This window comes from Perna viridis, chromosome 5 (assembly GCF_037379345.1).
Source record: "Perna viridis isolate PV_CMFRI_1.1 ecotype Kerala chromosome 5, ASM3737934v1, whole genome shotgun sequence".
Taxonomy (NCBI): Eukaryota; Metazoa; Mollusca; class Bivalvia; order Mytilida; family Mytilidae; genus Perna; species Perna viridis.
Window position 1 is genome coordinate 9,075,858 of NC_142449.1, and position 26,456 is coordinate 9,102,313.

A 26,456-nucleotide genomic window follows, 5' to 3' on the forward strand; every position below is an offset into this window, starting at 1 on the left:
AAATCTGTAAAACAAGCAAAGTACCTATTAATATTTGAATTGCAACTGAAATTTTGTAAGCATATTCATTGAGTTAAACCAACAACCCCAAATTAATTTTTGGTTAATTTTGCTGATAACTGATTAGACAACAAAGCGAGAATGGGTCTAAAATTTTGAAATGCATTGATAAAAGCTATGTCCTCACAGACAGTCTTCAAATCTGTGTTGAATTCTAATGATTAAAAATATGCTGAATGAGTGTGGACTCTCTTTCATATGGAATTTTCAAACATATTACTATAATAACTGGATAAAAAGAAACAAAAAATATACCCTGCAAAACCAATTCATTCAAACTGAGTGCATGGATAGTAAAGACAATAAATAGTTACACATTAAATAGAATGCTCTAATAAATGCATAAAATAGTCTGAATTGAAAAAAAACCCTAGCAGATTTATAAGTATTGTAAATGACAGGGTGAGTTCAAGTGTATAACCAGGATATTGTTATAAGTTATTTATACATTGTATCATTTCTATGTTTGTTCTTGTTACATATTGTCACCTCAACATCTACAATACTTATTATTGTAATTCTTCTATGTACTATCTCTTTAAGCATGTATAGAAAAAGGTGGTTCCTTAAAAGTGGTAACAAATGACCTGTTTATAGATAATTAATACATTTGCAAGCACTAATTATCCCATTTATCACATTTTATTGTATATAGATGTATCAATAATGTCAACAATGTCATCAGTCAGAATTCAGCAGGACCATGGTTTGAAGGTATTGATGTCGGCCAAAGCTGTAGGTTCTCGTACCCATTGGAGTGCCTGCCATACTGTAACAACGTAGGTATCCTACAAGTAAATTACGGTCCGTTTTGAGTGGATTAGTCTTCAGATTTTTTTGTATTAGCAAACATAAGACCAACGATAGTTGTTTCTTCTTGCTTATAAGTAAAAAAAAATACTTCGGAAATTTATTTGGTATTTTTAAGTGTTTCGGTATATATTCATTGAGTTTTCATGTTTAGCTATCACTCTTTTTTTTTTAACAATCTCAGTATTAGAATAGACCAACAGCAGCTACATGAAGAGACAAAGAGGATTTCTTGAATCTGATTTGATCAAATGATTTTGTTTTTTACTTACAGGGAAAGCTGCTCTGACATAGTCCATGAACTCAACAGTTCCTTCACGTTTATAATCTGTCTTCATCCATGCAGCATCGATTATGACAAAGTAAGGTGTGCGGTTCCCTTCGTAGTGGGTTACAAAGCTAGGATTAAAAAAAAATAAAGGTTTGATTAGTTACAGTTTATCAATTAAAATCTTCACTTTTTTACTATTATAAATCGCCGCCCTTTAGCACCGGGACTGCCTTCTAATTGTTTTTTCCTGAGAAGTAAATGAAATATAACTCGGCTAAGTGCTAGATATTAAAGGATCTTCCACGAAAACAAACGTGTATTCGAAATCGAATAATTTTAATAAGATTGCTTATCCAAGCTTGTAATTATTGTAAATATCGAAATGTCAATTTCTAGCACAACAGTACTAGTTTTTATAAATTGGCAACTTTAAACATTTTGAAATATTACATCAAATATTATATTACAAATTAAACAGCATATATTTGGGTTAAGACAGTAACACAGTGCCTCAGTCTAATTGAAATTAAATCTAGGATTTACATCAGTAATTTTTTATCATATTCGTTGGAACAATTGTTTGTAAGGTTGTAACATTTCTTGTCATATTGATAGAATAGTTACATAATAACATCTCTCTGGACGTATCTATTAGTTACTTAACTGATGTCTATACCCACTTTTCATATAGGATATCAAATGCGTCTTGTTTGGTACCAACATTAACACAGCCCTGTGGAACCTCACATCTGGAGTTGTTGACAAACTTAAAATCTGGGAACAAAACTTGCCACTTTCCTACAGCAAATAAAATTATATCAATTACATTAATTAGGCTTAATCTTGCTATTCAACCTCTTGTTGTGTTTAAGCCATGACATTTTCTACAAGTTATTCCTGTTTGAGCATTAATCGTTTCCGTCACTTTTATTGTGCGCTTGAGAAAGGTACAGGTTACACACCATCAATTCACCCAATGAGCATATGGAACGTAAACAATAGTCCTACCCAGAAATTGTCTCCTGTTCCTCATAGCGACGAGTAAAAAGTTCTCCTTTTATTTCCAAAATAAAAACTGTTTCTGAAAGGAAAAACATTTCTGTACATTTTATAAGTGCATTTTTCTTCTCTTCCTGTAAAGCATAATTTCCATGATGATTTCCGAAAATATACCCCCATCTTGTGTAACCCAATATGTCCTTTTGAGGATTGTGAGCTGATATATGTAGAATCATCCTGATATATAGTTTTCTATAGGTTAAAGTAAAGATATAGTCCAGAGAAGCCATTGAATATTGTTAAATTAGCATTGGAGCCTATGGGATGTGGAATTAGTGGTTTCTAGCATGAAGTGTAACACAAAATAACCCATAGAAGTATTAACTACCATCCGCTACCGATAGCTATATCTTACCAAGGAATTTCTCGTTGACGGGTTCTTTCTGTCCGCTACATGTGGTACCTTCAGCGTAATCGTAAGTGAATGGCCATTTGTAATTACTTGGAGAGTCGTAGGTTGTTGTAACACAGCCGGCGTCATAGACTAAATCGTTGTCTCCAATACCTGGCAAACCATAACACGGTGTTGTATATAGTATATTCTGACAAATCAAGTCATTTTTTAATTTGACTGAAACGTGTGTTATGAAAGGACAGCTGGTTTATTTAAAAAGATCTAGAGAGTAAAACGGCATGACACGCTTTTTATTGTCCAAAAGTCTGAAGTATTCTGCGAATCTACTATATATTGAACATATAGATGCACACCGTATCACCGACTTGTATCATTTTATACATTTAGTCCTCTATATCAGCCACACTTTGTGTTATAATGTTTGATTCATTCAAAAAGTATGAGTAAAATAATAAAAATTGTATCTTACCGGTCATACGATGTCAACTCGCGGATGGCGATATATCGTACCCTTTGGGTTTAAAAAAAAATACAATATAACGAGAATAGGTATGGTGTAAATATGTAAATAAGATATAATAACCCCATTGGGATGAAAATGTCAGTCCAAGGCCTCATTGGTCATCAATGAGCGACGAGGAAATCCTAATACCACGCACAGGTACAGCGAAATAGTTGCCCCTATATACTCAAGCAACATGAAAAATAAAGTAAAGGTGAAAAAAAAACAAGACATATAGAGGCCAAAAATTCCTGACTTGGGACAAGCGCAAACAAAAATGCGGCGGGATTTAAAGTACTTTGGCGTGATCACAACCCCCCTTTAAAATCTGGCCACTGTGGAAAAAAATATTACACAATTAAACACACCTAAAGTCTGAGTCCCTTGTTACAACGGAAATAAAGAAATTGAATATATATTACACAAATGTACAAACTAAAGACTACTAGGAGTTAACAGGCATGTCAGCTCCAGACCAGTTTAAACATACAAAAAAGTTGTGTCCCTATCGTAACTATGTAAAATCAATCCCAATTCTTTCCTTGAGGAGTGGAGAATCACGGTATATCATACCGGTAAGTCAAACAATAAGGAAACAACCCATGTCATGCCAAAAACTGCTTTACAATATGGTGCTTCAATTTCTATGTAAAGATCCTATGAGCGGATCAATGTTTATAGCAAAGAATGCTATCCTAAACGATTTGACAACAATATCATAACTATATCCCTTCCGAATGAGCCTATTCAATGGTTAAGTTAACTGATTTGATGAGTATCAAGCTTTTTGTGCTTTGTGCAGAATATTACCATAAAACAAAGGATGAGAGATACCCATTAATTATTTACAAGTACATCTGTATTTGAGAGTGAGTTCCTTGTATCGGATAAAAAAAATGTGTATGCTTTTACGAGCTTGTGATAACGAAAACCTTGATATAGTAATTTATCGGTTATATAAAAATCCTTTCGTTAAATCCGAAACATTAATTGTCACAAATATTAGCAAATCGAACCAATTGTGACATGTAAACACTATATGATGATGACAAGGGAACGTCTCCATCTTAAAACGGATAGTTAGCAATAGAGAATGAAAAATAATCACTTTTATCGTAAATTTTAGTAATCGATTTGAATACCAAGATCAAGAAACGAACATTATTATCATTATTTGCTTTATTCAAAAAACAGTTCTATAGGATGTATATATCGGTAGTATAATTATTGACGTCGTCGTTGTTTAGAGCCAAAATATCGTCGAAAGATCTAAAGGCGTTGTCGAATTTTTGGAAAATTGGAAGAGTCTTGATTTATTCTAGCCATAAACTGCGATTCGTAACAATACAGAAAGAGGTCCGCAATAAGTAATGCATAATAGGCTTTCGTGAGAATTCCAATAACTTGATGATAAAGGGTTTCACCGAAGCGTACGAAAATGTTGTCTAAAAGGACTGTAAGCATATCAAAAGAAGTCCAATTAACGTAGTTTTTATGTTTTTCGTTACTAAAAATGACATAAAAGAATTTGAGCAGATATATTCACATCCAGAAATGACCATTTGATAAGATATGTGCATTTTTGTTTCATGAGATTATGTTGAAGTGTAGAGTATAAAGTTGAAAAATCAAAACTTAGAACAGATTCGAAAGATCCCTTATGGGCACGTAATATATCAGACACTTCAAGCGGGTTTTTTTAACACCCCAAAATAGTTAATTCCACTATTTTCATAAGCTTTGTTACAAAAAAAAATACAATAAGATTTTTTTATGGTATTGAGCGCACTAGTAAATAAAAAAATAGTTGTAGAGTAATTACTTGAAGAGGAAATAAATCTATATTTATAAGGTGATCTGTGAAATTTGGGAAGCAAGTACATAGTAAGAACTTCCATGCTACTAAGCTCAGTTAAGCTGATTTCTTGGTAGTAGTATAGTAAAATGGTCGCAAACTTTGAATACAAGCTGTTTTCGAGATTTATGACGTTATTCCAGAAATAACAATATGCATTAAATAAACCTTTAACTTTTAACATTTCTGCAATTTTTAAGATGGTTTTTGTGTGGAACGAAGTGGCCACACATATGTTCAGTCAAGATAATTTCACATGAGTTGTAATTGACAATCATACAAAAAATATATATATGAAGCATGAGGATGAACACGCATGTGCCCATTGTAAAAAGAATGAAAAACTGCACAAAACTTAGTGTATGCTAGCTTTTTTAGCAATTTTTTCCGAATTCAGCCAAGTTTAAACTGCATATATGACCGTACATGTTCAAATTATTACCATAAACCAATCGTATCAAATATAGAACACATTTAAAGAGTTGGAGAAACATCATTAAATTTTCTGTTGGTTGACTTTGATTTTGAGGCCAAATTTTGCCCTTACCGGAACATTTTATTTATGTCAGATGAAATGTTGGTTAATTCATAATTTCTTTTTGGAGAATTTCAATATAAAATTTAGGACAAATAACAATAATATTATTTGCAGCTTTATCAGCAGGAACAACAAATTCCTCGCTAAGTTCTTTCAATTTGTATTTTATTCGGGAAATACGGTTTTGATGCTGTTTATTATGAGTAAAATGTTCCACAGAATGTTTTATTCGGATGTCAACTATTTTCAGAACTGTTTTGAAGAAAGAATCTAATGATTTCTTGTCTAGTTTCTCACGTTTTATCTATTTTATACAATACGAATGGAGTGAGTCCTGGATGATATTACGACATTTATTCAAGTTGATAGTGGCTGGAGGACCATACTCAACTCTCATTCAGATTACCTGTAATATCATGGGAACTGGGACCATGAATATTTTGAGTTGCTTCAATTTCAAGATATTGGCATATTTTCTTCTATGCATAATTCACTATAATTACAGACATATTTACGGGTTGGATTTTTGTAAATATAGCAAATAGAAGGGAGTTCAGTATTATCAACATAAGCAAGGATAGTTTCCTCAACTGTAAGATCATTATATGTAATATTAAGTCAGTAATACGGTGTGATATACAGTTCCTAGGTGGATCCAGGGGATTTTCGGTAGTTGGAACTCCATTTTTGTTTGAAAATATTGTCAACTTCGTATTTTTGTTTGACCAATAATAGCCTGGAACAACCCCCCTTTTTTCACCAACTTTTGAACAAAGGTATTTTCTTTCCACAAGTGTATTATCGTAGAAAACTTTAGTTGCAATTTCGTTTTTTTTTCTGAGGTTAAAGGTACTTAGTAATTTTAGCTGCAAACTAATTAAGGAAAATTATTCCATACGGTATGCACATTAACTATGCCATGTAGACAGAAGTAGTTCGACCGCTACTTACAGATACAAGACTACATGACAATGAAATTCGATTTATAAAACTTTTTTTTTCAGTTGCAAGTTGAACATCCGTCCGTCAAATGTAGTCTGTTATGAATCACGTGCACGACACGGACGCTTTGGGTATGGTTTAGATGATAATATTCCTACCTTTTTTCTGAACGAAAATTGATGAAATTTTTCTATATACATTAATTCAGACTGTTTTAATGTTTTCTGAACGTAGAATGTCGAAAATAAGTTATTTCACTATGTTCCAAAAATATCCGAGAATAATACTATTATATGTAAGAGTACCTCGAAGATCGACTGTATACTTTTTTCTCATGTTTTAATCAACAAGAACGTGATGATTGAATTTCATTCACATAGACCTACCAATGAATTCAGAATTTCCTCCAAAACTGAGTTGCGGTGCCCTATATCCACGGATATCCTCGGCTTTAACCCCGGAAGATACTATCTTGCTCTTGACATCTAAAACGATTTTAATGGAAAATACAATTACTGTTCATTCGTGTGAGTTTCCTTGACTTTATAAGAAAGAAGAATTAAATTTGTTTTTAAAGAAACATGGGCAACGATGTAATTAAGTAGTAGTATGTAACGGTTTACAACTTAACACTTTCATGAAAAAAGGTACCTTCGGACTTAAAAAGTGTAACGCCAGTGTTAACAAATTTTAAGGAACACTCGTAAAGAAAAGGCGTGATAAATTATGTAACTGTATAAAAACTTTGAGGTGCTTACCCTTTATCAAGCTTTTCCAGCCTGTCTCGTCGCCTGGGATGGTACCATCAAGAGAGCTAACCCCGATCTCAAAACCTCTGTCATAGTAAGACTTGACGATGTCGTAGTCCGTATTAAGATCTTGAAGGAAGAATGTCCCGAGAGCAGGGCAATCATTAGGGTTGTTGTTAGTGAATAGTTGGTCGTAAAGCTCTTTGTATTCAGAGTTCAGAGAGTAGTCCATTGTCACTACCACCATCTGTGGAACTTGGTCGGGAGTCAAGCCACCGGGGGTCTTAGCATCGATGAAACATCGACAGTCTGGAGGACTGCAGTTTGATGCTGGGTCACATTGTTGTCCGTAGGTAACGGCCACCAGAAGAGAGAGGAATAGAAAGCTGTTCATTCTCATTCTGCAGTGGTCAGGTGTCGGAGTACTGGATGTAACAGTAACGAGTTATAATAACCAATATATTTATCTCAATCTTTTATCTCATGGGCCTTTGAAATTTGCAGTATATTATTATTTATTGTGGGAAATATTACGTAGATGATAGAAGGTAGTACATCTTAGTAAATTCCATATAAAAAAATTTACATTGTAATTTACCGACAAAACTGATGGAGACGAGAGCTTACAAGTCTATTAATGCATATTCGTTTGATTTCTTAAACTCACCCAACTGTACCTCCGAATGACATAATAATCATATCAGACTATATTTGTATAAAATATTTTTGATCTATAATCAGCCTTTATCTGTTATCGCTGTGCTTGTAATTGAAATCTGGCTGTTAGGAAGTGTATATCAAATCATATGAGAACTCCCTTTCAGTCACGTGTATTCAGCCCTGTTTTAGGAAACATATATTGTCCGACTGTCCGCCTTTGCGTCACAAACTGCGTATTTATCAAAACTTCAGAATGTGTAAATGCAGGAAAACATTGTCTTTGACTTATTAAGTGATTAATCTATATTTATTAGTCCACAACTTTTCAGTTCAATTTCAGTTTCCATGGAACTTGTCAGATTATTCCGCTGATAACAGCGTTAATTACAATTTGAACTTTAATACTTTTGAGAAAAAAATGATACAAACAGCTTTGATTGTTGTAGATAATAGAAGAATTGAGAGAAGCCCATAACAAAAAGAAGGACGCTGTATTCTTGGTAATACACAGAGGGTGTCGAGAATGAACTACCAATTTTAGAAATAATGTTATGTTAAAGCTTGGTGACAAACTAGGAGTCTCCCAAAGTCATGTTATGCCCCATCTATCGTTTAAATTTCTTCACATTATTTCTGATGCATGGCATATAAAAATGTAAATGTATTGATAAATTTAAGTTTACGTTTCACAAAACTGGAGGCAAGTCACCTCCCGTGCATTTCAGACTCTGCACGTTTTCACAATTATTCCAAATAGCAACATTTTGAAGTTTTGTTGGGATAATTGTTCAACATTGCCACAGGGATTGAATGGTCACGAAACCTCGAAATTTATAATCAGCATATCATTTTCACCCTAAAAACCAAATTTTATCTACATCAGAGCATTTTGACATTTTGGCGGGGAAAAAAATCGGTCGGCATGGTATCAGACCACATATCTTTTCCGACATTTTTGTATGGTATTGCTCATCATTCCAAGCTATGTCACTGTACTAAATTTTCAAGTGAAAAGCCAAATAGTTTTTGCAAGATATTGCAATGTCCTATATTATGACCTTTTCCCTTATTTTGTAGCCATTTCAAAATGGCCGCCTTTTGAAATATGAAAACCTTAGATACGTATGCTTACTCTGCTTCCGAACTTCTTCACCTTGCTTGAACATTTCTAAGAACTTAAAAAAATGTGATTCATGTTTTCATTTGTGACATTAGTGCTGTACTGTGATATGTGCTTAGAATAATTATGTTGTTACTTGTTGGAAATTCATGTTTTATATTGATATTTATATTAAATTACATATAACATTTGGATAACATGAAATTGAAAATAGTGGAATAGTGTTGTACTGATAATGTATGTCTGTATGTCATTTATTGTTATAACTTTATGCTGTATGCTTATTTATATTTCATATGACATTTAATGAAATAAAATTGAAATCTTACATTTAGTCTTCTATAATTATAATAAAAATATATTTCATAGGTGAAAACAACAAATGTAAAATTTAAAAAATATAGCCATATTATCATCAATAAATTAAATTTTAATCTTTGATGATAATATAAGTATATTTTATATTTTTATATTTTATATTTTTGTTGTTGTCATCTGTTAGATATAGATGTGTAGAATTTGACATAAATTCACAAAAAATACAGGTAACTTTAATTGTATGTCCCTTTAGATGGCCTCTTAATCCATAAAATTAATGACATGTTGTTTGAATTCAGTAGGTGTTCGGGGAATAAACCAACTTCAGAGAGTATCGGATATATGTGCTAAATTTCGTATGAATTCGTTAGAATAAAATAAAATAAAAAAAAAAACAGTGTACCTCCATTTCGTGTTCGGTGATTTAAGGTTCATCATTGCCTTTCAACAAATATAGCTTCAATTTCACAACAAATTTCTCTCTGACTACAGACAAACCTGTGTATCTATAAGAATTTTAAGGCATAGCATACCCTAGGTATGAAAAAGTTAACCTAGTTTATGTAAATTATTTTAAAAACTGACATGGCTATTGCTTGTGCAAAAATAAACTATCACTTGATATGGTCCACTCGTTTAAACAGTTTAAATCACCTATTATGTATAGGTGGCTACTGTACCTCTACTGACCAGCATGCCAATGTGGATTGAGTTTACCTTTGATAAATAAGGAACATCTCAAAACTTTATCTCGTCTTCGTTCATTTCCACACTCTCTGCAGAATTGATAAAATTAAAACAGCAAAAGTCAGGCCAGTTTTTGATATAATTTTACATCCTCACATCTAGGGAATGCTATGCTTTAGATTTTTTTGTCCAGTAGACGTTCGTTGGACACACGCCTCCCAATTCCTTTGAGCGACAAATTTTGTTTGTTTAGTATACCTTTTCGGTGACATTTGTTCATATTCAACACAAAAATAAATAGTGATACATGGAGTTTCATTTGTATATTATATAAAGACCTTCCAAGCAAGATAACAAATACACTAAATTAATTTTAGAAAATCAAATAAAAGTGGATGTTCCAACCACTGAACCCCCTCTCCTTGGTCCGCTAATGCATAAAGTTGTATGATGGATTTGGACCACAATAAATGATAATGTATATTGTCCCCATCAACTTTGTTTTCTTCAAGAATAAACTAATCCGGACACATGCTTTTGTTCCAGGACTTCTGTCTATTTAAAATGCGCCTGCGACCCCGTAGTAGACTTTAGACTTTGCGTGAAAAGCGAGGTCGGTGATAAGTACTGTACACGTCTGTATAATTTGAATCATAATTTGAAACAGTTGGCGCAATGTCGTGTAATGTCATCTTAACCTACACAGCTTGGCAGGCAGACAAAAGCATAAAGTTACCTCGGAGCCATATAGATGTGATAATGCTTAGCCAACTATAAATAGTAGTACTTTGTAAGGTACTTGTACAGAAGCAGGACTGAAGCACAGAATGAGCTATTCTAGTTTATGAAGTATATGAGATTTGCATTCGTTGCACGTAAATTAAGGCATAGACATTAGAAAGCTCGTGTCGTTCAAATCGAATGAAAAGTGAACCTGAAACGACCTTAGGGCATTCTCATAATTGGAGATTTAATATGCTGTGAATTTACTAGTAACATTGTTATCTTTTCTTTAGGTCCGTCTTAACACAAAAGGATATTTGACACAAAGTTTTCTTCTAACGAGGCTGGACTACTGGTCTTTATACAGTTAACTATTATATTCCACCTCATAGCAGTTGGAGTTCAGTGGATTATAATTGAACCATTAAACTATCTGGTCCAAGGTCATTTCGTCATTTTAGGAAATATTTCTAAACATATTTTTTTGAAATTCAAAATTTAAAAAGCTTTAAGACTGATTTTTGGTTTTACACAGTAAAGTTACTTAAAGATGAAAACAATGGCGACGATTGATATAATGAGTTAGTATTTGGCTTCTCGACCCTATTCCAGTGATGCTGGAAGTTTCAACAAATTGACAAACAAAAAGAGAAAACAATTGGAAGTGTTGATATTTAAAACAGTAATGAATTAAAAAAAATATTGATATAAATTAATGAAGTTTTGTCAAAAGTTCTTGGGCTGTAACGTTAGAAGTGAATAGTTTTATCAAGCTAGCTAAACGGGTTTATCGACTAGAACATTTTGAGTATCACCAATAGTGTCCGTTCCAATTTAAGAAAACCTGTTTTTTGTCTATGAACGTTTTCATTGGTCCAATTAAGGTGCTCCTGATTGCTCAATCGAGCGTGCGATAATTTCTCACTTGCTTACAGTACTTATAATCAGAAAACCGGCGGGAAGGTACGAGGCAGTGGAATGGTCAAGAGCGGATAGGTATTAGATTTCTGGTCTGAAGTTAATTAATGAATTCATGAATATTTTATGACAATCTTCGAATTTTGAAATTCTGTAGCAGGTACATTTGAACTGAGTTTAATTCGTACAACCAACATATTCTGCTTTAAATTAAGGTATTGGCATGTGTTCGGAGTTTCATTCATTTACTGAAAATTCAACTTCACACTCTTTAATCAAGAAATAGAATGCCTACCCAATTTGTGTATAATACATGTATCTTTGTTCCCGTGCATACAACTTGTCGCAAATCGAGTGGACGGGTGAGACTGTTAATTTTGTCACATTTGCTTTACTTTACTTGAACGCATTTATCATCAAGGGTGTTCATTATTGTCTTAGTATTTGATTTGCTCTGTGTTAAGCTGTTAAATATGCACCTGCCCATTAGTTAAGAACCACCAGTTCATATTTACTGATATTTAATCTTTGAAACCGAAAATGAATTGTTTTATCTAAAAAAAAGTATGCTCGTAAACAAAAATGGACACGTGAAAAGTATGAACTTGAACGTAGGAGCAGAACATACAGGGATACGATGGGTTCAAAGGTAACAAAGATGTTCAAGCATAAAGTATACAACTATCGAGCCTCCGATGGACTGGTGATCTCACAATTTTAACAGGTTGTCTGAATTGAGGTTATTCCTTTTATCTTTGGAGATTTTGGTTTATAACATGGAGGTATATTAAAGGCAACGATAGTCGCTTTAGTTCTTTTCTAAACAGTAGCAAAAAAATGCGTTTTCTTGATATGAAGACTACTGTATTAATTGAAAGCGTGGTTTGTGGCTATTTTTACGATCTATGATAGATGTACTATGTTTGATGTATAACTGTAAACCTTTTTATTTTGACTTCATATTAATGAACGTAGGGAACGCTGTGTAACAGGCTTTGTTCATAGAATCAATTGGTGATACTTAATTTGCATACACAATACCTAAACTTTAACTTAGTGAAATCAAATCACAGTTGCCCTTTTTCATTTTAAATTGAATAGAAATATTTAAACTTAGATATCTGCAAATCAATACTAGTTTAATTGCAGATAGAGGAACTGATGTACCCTGTCTATTGCTCAGCTTACATTAATTGCAGTTTTTGTGCTTTCTTGTTAGTATTTCCGATTCCATTTGTATCAAATTAAGTCCATTCCTTTCTGTGTAATTTTGACTCCAGAGTTTCTAATTCGTCTGGATTTCTTAAACTACTCTGCATCACGAATCAAGTGTAATGTTTGTCTTGATGACAGAAATGGACTTTCATATTTATATATTTATTGTATTGTTTTTGCATGCTTTCAATATGTATTGTTACACACTGTATATGGGAGAAGACTTAATAAGTTTGTCTAACTTGTGTCTAATCCCGTTTGCATAATTACGCAAATAAAATATGTTTAAACTAATCAAGTGTAATAACTCGGTGCGGTGCGTGGTGTTAACTCCTCGGTATATAAGCAGGAACAAGTTCCAATATATGCGCGCTTTATGTGTTGTATCATATTTATAGAATTTGTTTCCATATCTCAGTCTTCATTTATCCATCTATATCCAAGATCCATCACGTAATAAAGAACTTCCTCTTAATGTTACATACTGGCTAATTCGCTAGTTTAAATGTACTGAACGGGTATATATCTACGACCTTGGACCTGATTATTGTTATACTTGAATAATGAATATTTCTACCTTATAAAAACATTGTACTAATGATTAATTCTGGTAGTGTAAATAAATATAGGAAATTATTGTTCAAGGTCTTAACCAACCGAGTAGGCGAGGAACATGTGACCGATTGTCATTTCCAGGCGTTGTCCAGTTATGACCAACAGAGTGGGCTTGGCTACTGTATATAGTTCTTTTATAAGTATTTTTGCTAGAATATATCAATAAAAATATTGCAGTCATACCACAGGTAATTGTATAAGCATTAAGTGGTTACCCGTTTTATAATGGCAATTTATTAATTCTGATTTTCTGATTTTTCCCTTGTTACAACGTAAATACGCTTAGTTTGTGAACTATTCTATTCTTGAATTTTTTGCTAGTATTTTGACTCTCGCCAATAATCTTATATCTAAGGTGTTGAAAAGTATACATCCTTCATATTATATTGCAAAAGATCATCCAGTCAAAAATATACTTAGCAAGTAGTTACATAATGCTACCAGTCATGTTTACGCTTGATGTTCAGTAAGGAACAGGTGGTGACATTAAACTAAAACTATTTCATAAAATTGTTGAAAGTTCGAAACCATGACATTGCTTGCAGAAACGTGGTCAAAAGAATAAAGCAAGGAGGTAGACCTAGCGTAAGGGACACAACTCATACAAATCATTGGAAGTTTGTATTCAACATTTTACACCAATCTTATGTCAGCAACTTAGAGTGATTTCATTCTGTTTCAAATTAAAGCTTGATATGCTTTGGTGAAATTGAATATGATACAAACATATAACTGATTTCAAGAGTTATGTCCCTTACCTTAAATCTACCTCCTTAAGTAATAGTCATCTATACTAGGGGTGGATCCAGGATTTCAGATTCGGAGGCATAGAATTAAAATGCTGGAAAGGATTTTGGGGTAGAACTTTTAAAATCAACATTTCATTTAAAAATCAAATTTTAGAAGGGACATACGCTGGTCCGCCCCTTTGACACGAATTCAAATAAATGTAACATTGTCATCACTCTTGTAACAACCATTAAAAGTTTCTTGATGTCATGGTACATAAGATCCCCAAGAACATTTCAAAGGAAGAAATATTACATAAGTTCCTCTACAACTGATTTTAATACTTGTTCCGTGGGGAATTTTCAATATAAAATAATCTTTTAGAGCTTCTGTTTTATATAATTTGACAATATATAAGAAGTTGGATCCGTGTTGATGCTTTGGAAGCAAAAGAACAAACAATCAATGCTTGACAAAGTAAACTTACTAGCGAATACAATTTACTAAAGCATTTCTTGTTACACACGTAATTTGTAACCAACCAATCTCTACAATTTAAATGGGGTTTGGTGGTCCAGTCATTCCATTATGGTTTTATTTATACAAGGTTTTTAAAACTATACTGGTCAGTAAATATGGATCGATCCTGGCCAATCAACAAAGTTTTGAATCAATACACACCTTTAAGTTTCAAAAAATGTTGTCCAACAAGTATGGCCGAGAGACTCCGAGTATGATTATGTAACTATTTTAAGAAGTAACATTGTTGAGGTGTGTCCAGAGGTAGAGTGGACACTGGAACGAGAAACATCGGACCGACCGGTAAGTCCATATCGATCATTGGAATTATAAATAGTTACACTATTAGGAAATTATTGCTTTTATATTCAATGTCGTATACCAGGTTGTTAGTTTAATAAATTGATTTAACAAAGATCATATGCTCATTTGATTAAAAAAAAAATCATTTAAGATGAAAAATGGTAAATGAAAATATATTTTTAAGAACACAATGATAAGTTATGTTATTAAAGCATTTTCTCAGTTGTAATACCAGTGTTTGAATTAAGATTGAAACTTTTCGGTTTTATCGAATCCGCTCAGCATCATATTAGTAAACGGACAACACCATGTTTTGAACCGATTTTTTAAATTCGTAAACCCAAGTGAAAAATAAAACGAAACGTATTCTATATACTGCCATTTTCTATTTTCACTGGTGTCTCTGTTCCCTGTTTCCATTATATTTTCTACATATAAAATTGTAAACGGAAACGGTGTACTTCATACATGAAGACCATTGTAAGCTTTGTGTGCTGAGATTTAAACATGGAACTTATACAATGAACTTGTTTGACGTGATTTTCAAGGCTTCTATGTCTATTTCTATGGTTAATATTGAGTGTTAAGTAGCAATGCCATTAATTTGAATTGGCGCTTGCATGGACTACATCATTAGCTTGGGTGGTTTCGTCCATACTATAGTTGTTCTTCGATATATTCTGTTCGAGTAGTTAAAATCGAATTGCTAGTCTATTTTTCCAAAAAAAAAAAAAAAAAAAATACACAATATAACACTAGACTGAAAAATAGATTAAGACTAATATGAAACCAGAACTAACATTAAATGGTACGGTAATGTGGATTATATCCGATTTTGTTTTCAATCGTCTAAATACAACCAGGAATGTATATCAAGTCGATTATTTTTCACCACTTGAAGAAGTGATGTAGTATCGTATTGAGCCTACAGCCCAGTAGGGTTGGTATTTTGTGTATTTCAGTTACTTCTTTAAATGTACCAGTGAATGAATTAAAACTTGGATTAAAAAAACTGTAAGCCTTGGAAATGTCCTTATACGATTATTTTAAGGTTTCGCGTTGATTTAAATTCTCACACTTTTAAGGCGTCCAGGAATGCAGTTGGTTTAACGGAGGCGTCGTAGAATTTGGTTTGTGTAAGTCTGACACGGATCAGATTAAACTGGAGGCACCAAATAGAACGTTTACAGTGTTGTAATTGAATCTGCAATTATATTTTGCAAGGCACAAGAATCTCATATTAAGTAGAGTGTTTGGTTTTCGGTGGTTTTACTAGAGCCCCAATACTACAGTAGCGTAATGCAACCAGATACTTCGTCCTGAAGTGTAATATCATGGCGCTTTTTTTTCTGTCATTAGTAGACAGAATTAGTGTTGTAAATATAGGAGAATCCGGTATTCTGTTCTCTCAAATTTTGATAAGAACTACAATGAACTCATAAAAGTATTAAAGACAATATCGTTGTTTCGGCGTTATACAGCAATTTAATTTAGTAAAATGTATTATTAAAACGTAAATAAAATGCATATTTTGTTTTTCGCACTTTTTTCAATAAACAAATTGAGGCACATTGATTGGTGTAATTTTTGGCTCACTAGTGTCGTACGGAGTAATACAGTGTCATTGGAGAAATTAATAAGAATCTGAATACCCAAAAGAAATGACAATGTACCCCTGGTCATTGGTGTGAGTGTGATGACACCCAGTAGTCCATGGGCTGGGAGGGTCCACCGTGCACCCCCACTCATGAACTTCATAGTGATTTTAGGTACTTTTATACCTCCCATTACCGAATCAATTTGCCGCAAAACAAGAATATTCTCGGATTCTTTTTCACTATAAGCCTATATTTTACCCCACTGGGTCAAAACGCCAAGATTTTTGTGACTCAATTGTTTGAGCGTCTAAGCCTTCCAGGGACAGCATGTGTGAACAAACTAAACACATTTAGGTATTATTATGTAGCCCAATGTCTCAGATTTACAATGGTACCAATAAAGTTTCAGCAACACTTGGGGTAAAAGGAAAAAAATGTACCCCTACCCCACCGGAAAATCGCTTAAATTGACACATTTTTCCATGTCAAAACCCCTAGAGTATTTTTGTTTCGGTACAAAATAGCTTAGTTGGTATTTTGTGTTTAGTATTATCACAATTACTAATTCTGGGGTCCTTTTAATGAATTTTGGCAATTTTCATAGTCAGAATTTACACAAAAAAATTAAAACAGTATTTTCGATTTTTCCGTAAAAAGTCACATAAATTCTACTTAACAAGCTATTGCTCATCTAAAACGTCTGAAATCTGGTATCATTCCATAGATAATTTAATCTGGTATCATTCCATAGATAATTTAATCTGGTATCATTCCATAGATAATTAAATCTGGTATCATTCCATAGATAATTAAATCTGGTATCATTCCATAGATAATTAAATCTGGTATCATTCCATAGATAATTAAATCTGGTATCATTCCATAGATAATTAAATCTGGTATCATTCCATAGATAATTAAATCTGGTATCATTCCATAGATAATTAAATCTGGTATCATTCCATAGATAATTTAATCTGGTATCATTCCATAGATAATTTAATCTGGTATCATTCCATAGATAATTAAATCTGGTATCATTCCATAGATAATTTAATCTGGTATCATTCCATAGATAATTTAATCTGGTATCATTCCATAGATAATTAAATCTGGTATCATTCCATAGATAATTTAATCTGGTATCATTCCATAGATAATTAAATCTGGTATCATTCCATAGATAATTAAATCTGGTATCATTCCATAGATAATTTAATCTGGTATCATTCCATAGATAATTAAATCTGGTATCATTCCATAGATAATTAAATCTGGTATCATTCCATAGATAATTTAATCTGGTATCATTCCATAGATAATTAAATCTGGTATCATTCCATAGATAATTAAATCTGGTATCATTCCATAGATAATTTAATCTGGTATCATTCCATAGATAATTTAATCTGGTATCATTCCATAGATAATTAAATCTGGTATCATTCCATAGATAATTTAATCTGGTATCATTCCATAGATAATTAAATCTGGTATCATTCCATAGATAATTTAATCTGGTATCATTCCATAGATAATTAAATCTGGTATCATTCCATAGATAATTAAATCTGGTATCATTCCATAGATAATTTAATCTGGTATCATTCCATAGATAATTAAATCTGGTATCATTCCATAGATAATTAAATCTGGTATCATTCCATAGATAATTTAATCTGGTATCATTCCATAGATAATTAAATCTGGTATCATTCCATAGATAATTTAATCTGGTATCATTCCATAGATAATTTAATCTGGTATCATTCCATAGATAATTAAATCTGGTATCATTCCATAGATAATTAAATCTGGTATCATTCCATAGATAATTTAATCTGGTATCATTCCATAGATAATTAAATCTGGTATCATTCCATAGATAATTAAATCTGGTATCATTCCATAGATAATTAAATCTGGTATCATTCCATAGATAATTAAATCTGGTATCATTCCATAGATAATTAAATCTGGTATCATTCCATAGATAATTAAATCTGGTATCATTCCATAGATAATTAAATCTGGTATCATTCCATAGATAATTAAATCTGGTATCATTCCATAGATAATTAAATCTGGTATCATTCCATAGATAATTAAATCTGGTATCATTCCATAGATAATTAAATCTGGTATCATTCCATAGATAATTTAATCTGGTATCATTCCATAGATAATTAAATCTGGTATCATTCCATAGATAATTTAATCTGGTATCATTCCATAGATAATTTAATCTGGTATCATTCCATAGATAATTAAATCTGGTATCATTCCATAGATAATTAAATCTGGTATCATTCCATAGATAATTAAATCTGGTATCATTCCATAGATAATTTAATCTGGTATCATTCCATAGATAATTAAATCTGGTATCATTCCATAGATAATTTAATCTGGTATCATTCCATAGATAATTAAATCTGGTATCATTCCATAGATAATTAAATCTGGTATCATTCCATAGATAATTTAATCTGGTATCATTCCATAGATAATTAAATCTGGTATCATTCCATAGATAATTTAATCTGGTATCATTCCATAGATAATTAAATCTGGTATCATTCCATAGATAATTTAATCTGGTATCATTCCATAGATAATTAAATCTGGTATCATTCCATAGATAATTTAATCTGGTATCATTCCATAGATAATTAAATCTGGTATCATTCCATAGATAATTTAATCTGGTATCATTCCATAGATAATTTAATCTGGTATCATTCCATAGATAATTTAATCTGGTATCATTCCATAGATAATTAAATCTGGTATCATTCCATAGATAATTAAATCTGGTATCATTCCATAGATAATTAAATCTGGTATCATTCCATAGATAATTAAATCTGGTATCATTCCATAGATAATTTAATCTGGTATCATTCCATAGATAATTAAATCTGGTATCATTCCATAGATAATTTAATCTGGTATCATTCCATAGATAATTAAATCTGGTATCATTCCATAGATAATTTAATCTGGTATCATTCCATAGATAATTAAATCTGGTATCATTCCATAGATAATTAAATCTGGTATCATTCCATAGATAATTTAATCTGGTATCATTCCATAGATAATTAAATCTGGTATCATTCCATAGATAATTTAATCTGGTATCATTCCATAGATAATTTAATCTGGTATCATTCCATAGATAATTTAATCTGGTATCATTCCATAGATAATTAAATCTGGTATCATTCCATAGATAATTAAATCTGGTATCATTCCATAGATAATTTAATCTGGTATCATTCCATAGATAATTTAATTTTCCATATAAATAAACCATGAAAAACTAATTTTGAAGAAAAAATAAATGTTAAAAACATTACCCCTACCCCTTGAAAACTGATCTCATTCACAGCATACTAACACCGTAAAACTCACATTTTAGGCATTCCTTATGAAGAATTTGCAAATAGCGTTTGTAAAATCCACTTGATTGATTTTGATGGATGATGTACCAGATTGGCATCTCAACACATATCTTTAATAATTGAAAATAAAAGAACCTATTTTACTGCTAATTTTTAGACTTTAGAAAAGTCTTTTTTTTAATAAAAAGATTCATAAATGAAGATGATATCCAATGAAAGTGAAGGATCTGCTGAGTGGTAGTAGCTATTCTAATAAACCTAAGATAATGACTATATGAATGTGCTGTTGTCTTGAAAAGGAGTACCAAAATTTCCATCTTCTGATATATTCTCAAATTAACTATTTAAAGTGCCTTAATGTTTTTCAAACCAAAAGATAAAATATTTCAATTTTATTGGGTATTGTGTTTTAAATGCCTAATTTACAGGGAGAAGTTGACACTATTTTCACTACTTTCTTGTGGTGTATATAAATCATAATTAAAGTATATTTTTTAAGTTTATCCATCGTATTGGTAAAGACTAGGGTGCACCATTACTTTTGTACATATTACATACTATGTTATGAGTGACTTGTCCTTGCCATGCAAGTCCCTGCTGTAAGTCAGGCAAATAAGGTGCCAGTCATCCTTTAGCAATGCTTGAATAAGGGATAATGGTAGAACAACCCATTTGATAGTGTACAGACTTTCAATAGAGAACACAGAAAGAAATAGCTATTATGTGTTCCTTGGAATATTTACAAATCCAAAATGTCGACACACCTTTAAAACGCCAAGATTTTTGTGACTCAATTGTTTGAGCGTCTAAGCCTTCCTGGGACAGCATGTGTGAACAAACTAAACACATTTAGGTATTATTATGTAGCCCAATGTCTCAGATTTACAATGGTACCAATAAAGTTTCAGCAACACTTGGGGTAAAAGGAAAAAAATGTACCCCTACCCCACCGGAAAATCGCTTAAATTGACACATTTTTCCATGTCAAAACCCCTAGAGTATTTTTGTTTCGGTACAAAATAGCTTAGTTGGTATTTTGTGTTTAGTATTATCACAATTACTAATTCTGGGGTCCTTTTAATGAATTTTGGCAATTTTCATAGTCAGAATTTACACAAAAAAATTAAAACAGTATTTTCGATTTTTCCGTAAAAAGTCACATAAATTCTACTTAACAAGCTATTGCTCATCTAAAACGTCTGAAATCTGGTATCATTCCATAGATAATTTAATCTGGTATCATTCCATAGATAATTTAATCTGGTATCATTCCATAGATAATTTAATCTGGTATCATTCCATAGATAATTAAATCTGGTATCATTCCATAGATAATTAAATCTGGTATCATTCCATAGATAATTAAATCTGGTATCATTCCATAGATAATTAAATCTGGTATCATTCCATAGATAATTTAATCTGGTATCATTCCATAGATAATTAAATCTGGTATCATTCCATAGATAATTTAATCTGGTATCATTCCATAGATAATTAAATCTGGTATCATTCCATAGATAATTAAATCTGGTATCATTCCATAGATAATTAAATCTGGTATCATTCCATAGATAATTAAATCTGGTATCATTCCATAGATAATTAAATCTGGTATCATTCCATAGATAATTTAATCTGGTATCATTCCATAGATAATTAAATCTGGTATCATTCCATAGATAATTTAATCTGGTATCATTCCATAGATAATTAAATCTGGTATCATTCCATAGATAATTTAATCTGGTATCATTCCATAGATAATTTAATCTGGTATCATTCCATAGATAATTAAATCTGGTATCATTCCATAGATAATTAAATCTGGTATCATTCCATAGATAATTAAATCTGGTATCATTCCATAGATAATTTAATCTGGTATCATTCCATAGATAATTAAATCTGGTATCATTCCATAGATAATTAAATCTGGTATCATTCCATAGATAATTAAATCTGGTATCATTCCATAGATAATTTAATCTGGTATCATTCCATAGATAATTAAATCTGGTATCATTCCATAGATAATTAAATCTGGTATCATTCCATAGATAATTAAATCTGGTATCATTCCATAGATAATTTAATCTGGTATCATTCCATAGATAATTTAATCTGGTATCATTCCATAGATAATTAAATCTGGTATCATTCCATAGATAATTTAATCTGGTATCATTCCATAGATAATTAAATCTGGTATCATTCCATAGATAATTAAATCTGGTATCATTCCATAGATAATTTAATCTGGTATCATTCCATAGATAATTAAATCTGGTATCATTCCATAGATAATTTAATCTGGTATCATTCCATAGATAATTTAATCTGGTATCATTCCATAGATAATTAAATCTGGTATCATTCCATAGATAATTAAATCTGGTATCATTCCATAGATAATTAAATCTGGTATCATTCCATAGATAATTAAATCTGGTATCATTCCATAGATAATTTAATCTGGTATCATTCCATAGATAATTAAATCTGGTATCATTCCATAGATAATTAAATCTGGTATCATTCCATAGATAATTAAATCTGGTATCATTCCATAGATAATTTAATCTGGTATCATTCCATAGATAATTTAATCTGGTATCATTCCATAGATAATTAAATCTGGTATCATTCCATAGATAATTAAATCTGGTATCATTCCATAGATAATTAAATCTGGTATCATTCCATAGATAATTAAATCTGGTATCATTCCATAGATAATTAAATCTGGTATCATTCCATAGATAATTTAATCTGGTATCATTCCATAGATAATTAAATCTGGTATCATTCCATAGATAATTAAATCTGGTATCATTCCATAGATAATTAAATCTGGTATCATTCCATAGATAATTAAATCTGGTATCATTCCATAGATAATTAAATCTGGTATCATTCCATAGATAATTAAATCTGGTATCATTCCATAGATAATTAAATCTGGTATCATTCCATAGATAATTAAATCTGGTATCATTCCATAGATAATTTAATCTGGTATCATTCCATAGATAATTTAATCTGGTATCATTCCATAGATAATTAAATCTGGTATCATTCCATAGATAATTTAATCTGGTATCATTCCATAGATAATTTAATCTGGTATCATTCCATAGATAATTAAATCTGGTATCATTCCATAGATAATTAAATCTGGTATCATTCCATAGATAATTAAATCTGGTATCATTCCATAGATAATTTAATCTGGTATCATTCCATAGATAATTAAATCTGGTATCATTCCATAGATAATTTAATCTGGTATCATTCCATAGATAATTTAATCTGGTATCATTCCATAGATAATTTAATCTGGTATCATTCCATAGATAATTAAATCTGGTATCATTCCATAGATAATTAAATCTGGTATCATTCCATAGATAATTAAATCTGGTATCATTCCATAGATAATTAAATCTGGTATCATTCCATAGATAATTTAATCTGGTATCATTCCATAGATAATTAAATCTGGTATCATTCCATAGATAATTAAATCTGGTATCATTCCATAGATAATTAAATCTGGTATCATTCCATAGATAATTTAATCTGGTATCATTCCATAGATAATTAAATCTGGTATCATTCCATAGATAATTAAATCTGGTATCATTCCATAGATAATTAAATCTGGTATCATTCCATAGATAATTAAATCTGGTATCATTCCATAGATAATTAAATCTGGTATCATTCCATAGATAATTTAATCTGGTATCATTCCATAGATAATTAAATCTGGTATCATTCCATAGATAATTAAATCTGGTATCATTCCATAGATAATTAAATCTGGTATCATTCCATAGATAATTAAATCTGGTATCATTCCATAGATAATTAAATCTGGTATCATTCCATAGATAATTTAATCTGGTATCATTCCATAGATAATTTAATCTGGTATCATTCCATAGATAATTTAATCTGGTATCATTCCATAGATAATTAAATCTGGTATCATTCCATAGATAATTAAATCTGGTATCATTCCATAGATAATTTAATCTGGTATCATTCCATAGATAATTTAATCTGGTATCATTCCATAGATAATTTAATCTGGTATCATTCCATAGATAATTAAATCTGGTATCATTCCATAGATAATTAAATCTGGTATCATTCCATAGATAATTTAATCTGGTATCATTCCATAGATAATTTAATTTTCCATATAAATAAACCACGAAAAACTAATTTTGAAGAAAAAAAAATGTTAAAAACATTACCCCTACCCCTTGAAAACTGATCTCATTCACAGCATACTAACACCGTAAAACTCACATTTTAGGCATTCCTTATGAAGAATTTGCAAATAGCGTTTGTAAAATCCACTTGATTGATTTTGATGGATGATGTACCAGATTGGCATCTCAACACATATCTTTAATAATTGAAAATAAAAGAACCTATTTTACTGCTAATTTTTAGACTTTAGAAAAGTCTTTTTTTTAATAAAAAGATTCATAAATGAAGATGATATCCAATGAAAGTGAAGGATCTGCTGAGTGGTAGTAGCTATTCTAATAAACCTAAGATAATGACTATATGAATGTGCTGTTGTCTTGAAAAGGAGTACCAAAATTTCCATCTTCTGATATATTCTCAAATTAACTATTTAAAGTGCCTTAATGTTTTTCAAACCAAAAGATAAAATATTTCAATTTTATTGGGTATTGTGTTTTAAATGCCTAATTTACAGGGAGAAGTTGACACTATTTTCACTACTTTCTTGTGGTGTATATAAATCATAATTAAAGTATATTTTTTAAGTTTATCCATCGTATTGGTAAAGACTAGGGTGCACCATTACTTTTGTACATATTACATACTATGTTATGAGTGACTTGTCCTTGCCATGCAAGTCCCTGCTGTAAGTCAGGCAAATAAGGTGCCAGTCATCCTTTAGCAATGCTTGAATAAGGGATAATGGTAGAACAACCCATTTGATAGTGTACAGACTTTCAATAGAGAACACAGAAAGAAATAGCTATTATGTGTTCCTTGGAATATTTACAAATCCAAAATGTCGACACACCTTTAGAAAGGTGGTGGTCTTGATACTTTCTATTAATTCTAATGCTACTTTCCCCCTGTACAGGATTAACATCTGTTTGTTAGAAGAGACTGAGAGTAACATTTCCAGGCCACCACTCACAGGATGGCCATTATGCTGAGGGTACTGTCGTCATTGCTGGTGTTTGTAATTCCTATATTTTGTCAAAGTAGGTATATTTGTTATAAGAGTTTTGGTAGATATCACTTTCCCATATCATCTGCATTTGTTAACTTCAAATATCTCTTGAACATTGGGCTTCCATAAATTGTTTAGGTTGTATGCTAAAAATTTTGGTTAGGTTTGGTTGACTTTCTAGTCCAATATAGATGATGTACTCTTAATAGCAAAGTGACACTTTATCATGATTTAACTATAATATTCCCTAACTTGATCTACAAATGCTTCATAAACTCCGTAATTCATTGTAATGTCTAGAATAATATTTTATTATGTAAACTCAAGCTAAGGTAAAGGGTACCCTATTGCCTAAAGACAGATCTTTTTTGTTGGATCTATAAGCAATTATATGCTGAATGAATACTCTTAAAAGATGAATTTTATTGGATGAAAGGTAGTGTTAAGTGATTTTATCACTTGGTATGACACCCTTTAACTAATTTTAAATATTTGATTGTAATTTAAACAATTTTCAATTCAACTCATTAACATCTGGAGTTCACTGATTTCTAAAGAAAATTTGACTTATATTTCTGTTTTAGGCTTGTAGTAAAGATCATTCTTTGCTTATGCACATATATTTACTTTTTTAATGAAAATAATAGAAAATTTAAAGAAAAAAAAATTTGCAATGTTAAGAAAATTTAAAGTTGTTTAATTGGTGAAAATTGAGGTACTATCAGGAGAATCTTTTTCTGTTTTCAGCCTTCCCTGGTGCCCCACAGATTGTAGCTCCCCGACAATATATTGAAGGACAAACTGTAACATTAGAGTGTACATCAACTGGAGGTAGTCCTTCACCTTCAGTCAAGTGGTATGTGGGAAACACTCTCCTGGATGATACATATGAGTCTTTTGGTAGTAATCAAGTACGCAATACCTATACATTTGTTGTGGATCTGACACAAAATTTTGCTGTATTTGAGTGTGTTGTAGATAATGGAGTATTACAGAATCCATTGTCTGTTACAGAGTTCATTCAAGTGTATGGTAAGTGATTCTAAGAAAGATTTCATATCTTAGTTAAGTGTCTGTCTCATTAAGAATCAGAAAGTGGATGAAACATGGTATGGAAAACCTATCGTTGTGAAAGTTGTCAATTTGTACCATGAGAATCAAGGAAAAAAAGATGGTGTTTTCCATATCATTTTGGTAAATTGAGTTATAATTTCATTGAAAACATTTCAAGGGCAGATAACTCTGTCAAACTATTGAAAACGTTCTGGACAAA

The 26,456-nt window shown here is 31.4% G+C and overlaps 2 protein-coding genes across 2 annotated transcripts in view; one reads left to right on the plus strand and one right to left on the minus strand.

Moving 5' to 3' along the window:
- Nucleotides 1-683: 683 nt before the first annotated feature.
- On the minus strand, nucleotides 684-7,589 carry LOC148615881 (chitin deacetylase 1-like). Its single transcript, XM_088581539.1, has 6 exons — nucleotides 7,151-7,589; nucleotides 6,779-6,877; nucleotides 2,556-2,705; nucleotides 1,822-1,939; nucleotides 1,143-1,269; nucleotides 684-848 (listed from the first exon to the last, which is right to left on the minus strand). Exons 1-6 carry the CDS (start codon nucleotides 7,539-7,541, stop codon nucleotides 753-755), a joined length of 981 nt encoding a protein of 326 aa, XP_088437665.1. The 5' UTR covers nucleotides 7,542-7,589; the 3' UTR covers nucleotides 684-752.
- Nucleotides 7,590-11,582: 3,993 nt separating this feature from the next.
- Nucleotides 11,583-26,456, plus strand: part of LOC148615882 (hemicentin-1-like) — a 57,416-nt gene continuing 42,542 nt past the window's right edge. The window contains exons 1-3 of the mRNA XM_088582511.1: nucleotides 11,583-11,645; nucleotides 25,091-25,214; nucleotides 25,931-26,215. Coding sequence (XP_088438637.1) covers nucleotides 25,151-25,214; nucleotides 25,931-26,215 — 349 coding nt within the window. The 5' untranslated portion in view covers nucleotides 11,583-11,645; nucleotides 25,091-25,150. The remainder of the gene's footprint in view (nucleotides 11,646-25,090; nucleotides 25,215-25,930; nucleotides 26,216-26,456) is intronic.

Coding starts and splice junctions, on each gene's coding strand:
- LOC148615881 (XM_088581539.1), bottom strand. CDS start 7,541: ATGAGAATGAACAGCTTTCTATTCCTCTCTCTTCTGGTGGCCGTTACC. Junction 1,940..2,555: donor CGTCAACGAGAAATTCCTTG/GTAAGATATAGC, acceptor TATTTGCTGTAG/GAAAGTGGCAAGTTTTGTTC. Junction 849..1,142: donor ATGTCAGAGCAGCTTTCCCT/GTAAGTAAAAAA, acceptor ATTTACTTGTAG/GATACCTACGTTGTTACAGT.